We start from the raw sequence: 2,926 nt of genomic DNA on the forward strand, positions 1-2,926 counted from the left end.
CCCCCCCCCCCCCCCCCCCCCCCCCCCCCCCCCCCCCCCCCCCCCCCCCCCCCCCCCCCAAAAAAAAAAAAAAAAAAAAAAAAAAAAAAAAAAAAATAAAAAAAAAAAAAAAAAAAAAAAAAAAAAAAAAAAAAAAAAAAAAAAAAAAACCCTGGGGTCACCGGGCCTAATAGGTTTGGGGGAAAGGGAGGCCTCCTCCAGTTTCGAGAGGGGTTATCTTGGTTGGGATTTTTTTTCTTTTTTTTGAGGTTTGGGGGAGTTGGCTTCATCTTGGGTTCGAGGACGGCCTCCACATGGGGCTCGAGGACACGGCCTCCTCCTCCGAAGCCTGCTCGGGCTGAGCCCGATATGCAGGCTTCGGAGGAGGCCGTCCTCGAGCCCCATGTAGGTATCCTCGAACCCAAGGTGGAAGCCGTCTTCGAGCCCGGATGGAGGCCGTCTTCAGGCCCGAGATGGAGGCCGTCCAGACCAGGTCCAGGTCCGTCCTCGAACCCGAGATTGAGTCCGTCCTCGAGCCCGATATGCAGGCTTCGGAGGAGGAGGCCGTCCTCGAACCCGAAATGGAGGCCGTCTTCGAGCCCGAGATTGAGTCCGTCCTCGAACCCGAGATTGAGTCCGTCCTCGAGCCCGAGATGGAGGCCGTCCTCGAACCCGAGATTGAGTCCGTCCTCGAGCCCGATATGCAGGCTTCGGAGGAGGAGGCCGTCCTCGAACCCGAGATGGAGGCCGTCTTCGAGCCCCAGGTGGAGGCCGTCTTCGAGCCCGATATGCAGGCTTCAGAGGAGGAGGCCGTCCTTGAGTTCCAGGTGTAGGCTATCCTCAAGCCCGAGATGGAGGCCGTCCTCGAGCCCGAGATGGGCAATCTCGAGCCCCGAGATAGGCCATCCTTGAGCCCATGAGATAGGCCGTCTTCAAACTTGGAGGCCGTCCTCGAGCCCGAGATGGAGGCCTTCCTCGAGCCCGAGATGGAGGCCGTCTTCGAGCCCGAGATGGAGGCCGTCTTCGAGCCCCAGGTTGAGGCCGTCCTCGAGCCCGAGATGGAGGCCGTCCTCGAGCCCCAGGTGGAGGCCGTCTTCGAGCCCGAGATGGACGCCGTCTTCGAGCCCCAGGTTGAGGCCGTCCTCGAGCCCGAGATGGAGGCCGTCCTCGAGCCCTAGATGGAGGCTTCGGAGGAGGAGGCCGTCCTCGAGCCCGAGATTTTCGCAGGTGGGTTGGAGTCTGGGTTGTGTTGGTTGTTTGCTTTCTTTAAGTTTGAGTTTAGAATTATGGGAGTTGAGGTTTGATGTGTGAGATTTGAGTCCCCCAATATTAAGATATGTTTGTTTGTTTAGCAAAGTATATAATAGGAATGCTAAGGTTGGTTATTTGTGGGTATGTTTGTTTGTTGTAGGTGTGGTTATTTGTATGTGTAGAGAGAAATTATGTTTGTTTATTTGCAGGTAATGAGTAATGAAGTGAGTGTGAAAGCAGAATGTTCTCTTGACTGTTTGTAAATTATGAGTGCTTATGTATCATTTGTGTGTGATGTGAAGAAAATGTTTATACAAGTGTGGAAGAAATGAGAGCATTAGTGTGTAATGAAGATTATGTTTGTTTGTTTATAAAAATGTGTGTGGAATGTGTATTGGAAAATGTTTGTTTGCTTGTAAGTGTAATTTGAGTGTGAGGATATGACGTTTGTAAGAAGTGTGAAATGTGGGATAAACAGGAGTTGAGTTGCAGTGGTATTATTATTTGTGGAGGGGATGTTTCATTTGTTTTACAACACATGATAATGTGTGCTATGAGGAGGTAAGTGAGTGAACTATGTGTAAATATTTATTTGATATGTGAACATAATTTGCTGTTTGTAAATTGTGATTAGGAGATGTCTTATTTATAAGTAGGAATTATGGTGAGAAGTATATTTATTTGTTTATTAGCGTATTAAGTGAATTTATTTATTTTTGTAATTGTAATTAATGGAAGTGTGAAGTAGTGCTGATTAGTAGATGTTAGTACAGTAATTGTGTGGAAGATGACTATTTGTTTAGCCAAAATTATGATAGAATTAGATAATGTAGTGAAAGTGAAAATATAAACTGTAAGTATTAAGAGTGAGGTAAATAATGTGTAATGTAAGCCAGAGATGGGCGTTTTTCAGGCCCACGGATGGGGGCCGTCGAACCGGAAAGGAGGCCGTCCTCGAGCCCCATTAGGTAGATCCTCGAGCCCCGAGGATGGAGACCTGAGCGGCGTTCCCCCCCGGGGAATTGGGCCGATCCTCGAGCCCGGATAGAGCCCTCCAGATCTCGAGGCGGACCGTCCTCGAAGCCTGAGCTCGAGGCGAGTGGGGTCATCCTCGAGAGGGCGGAGTTGAATTGTATCTCTACTCTCTCTCTCTCTCTATATATATATATATATATATATATATATATATATATACACTCTCTCATATCTTTCTCTCTCCCCCTATATCTTCTCTCGCTCTCTCTCTCTTTCTCTCTCTCTCTATTTCTCTCTTTCTCTCTCTCATACTCTCTCTCTCTCTCTCTCTCTATATATATATATATATATATATATATATATATATATATATATATATATATATATACTATAACTCTCTTCATAAAAATATTCAACAATATATATATATATATATATATATTTTTATACATATATATACTCTTTCACTCTCTATATATATATATATATATATATATATATATATCTCTCTCTCTCTCTCTCTCTCTCTCTCTCTCTCTCTCTGTGTGTGTGTGTGTGTGTGTGTGTGGCTCGCGTGCTCCGTCTCTCTCTCTCTCTTTCAGTCTCTCGTCTCTGTCTCGTGCTCTCTGTCTCGTCTCTCTGTTTCTGTCTCGTCTCTCTCTCTCGTCTCTCTGTCTCGTCTTTCTCTCTGTCTCGTGTCTCTCTGGCTCGTCTCTCTCTC

General features: G+C 46.4%; 1 protein-coding gene across 1 annotated transcript; it reads right to left on the reverse strand.

The window, feature by feature from the left end:
• Positions 1 to 265: 265 nt before the first annotated feature.
• LOC138861103 (secreted protein C-like) lies at positions 266 to 2,339 on the reverse strand. Its single transcript, XM_070119900.1, has 4 exons — positions 2,146 to 2,339; positions 1,129 to 1,243; positions 715 to 976; positions 266 to 528 (listed from the first exon to the last, which is right to left on the reverse strand). The coding sequence occupies exons 1-4, from the start codon at positions 2,337 to 2,339 to the stop codon at positions 266 to 268; spliced, it is 834 nt and encodes a 277-aa protein (XP_069976001.1).
• Between the last annotated feature and the right edge of the window lie 587 nt (positions 2,340 to 2,926).

The sequence above is a fragment of the Penaeus vannamei genome, unplaced genomic scaffold, assembly GCF_042767895.1.
Source record: "Penaeus vannamei isolate JL-2024 unplaced genomic scaffold, ASM4276789v1 unanchor890, whole genome shotgun sequence".
NCBI classification, from domain to species: domain Eukaryota; kingdom Metazoa; phylum Arthropoda; class Malacostraca; order Decapoda; family Penaeidae; genus Penaeus; species Penaeus vannamei.

Bases quoted from the DNA above. Each gene is read 5' to 3' on its own strand.
- LOC138861103 (XM_070119900.1), bottom strand. From the start codon at position 2,339: ATGACCCCACTCGCCTCGAGCTCAGGCTTCGAGGACGGTCCGCCTCGA. The intron at 1,244-2,145 runs GCCTGAAAAACG...TCAAACTTAAAG, and splicing joins TCGACGGCCCCCATCCGTGG to AAAGCAAACAACCAACACAA. The intron at 977-1,128 runs GCTCGAGGACGG...TCGGGCTCGAAG, and splicing joins GAGGACGGCCTCCATCTCGG to ACGGCCTCCATCTCGGGCTC.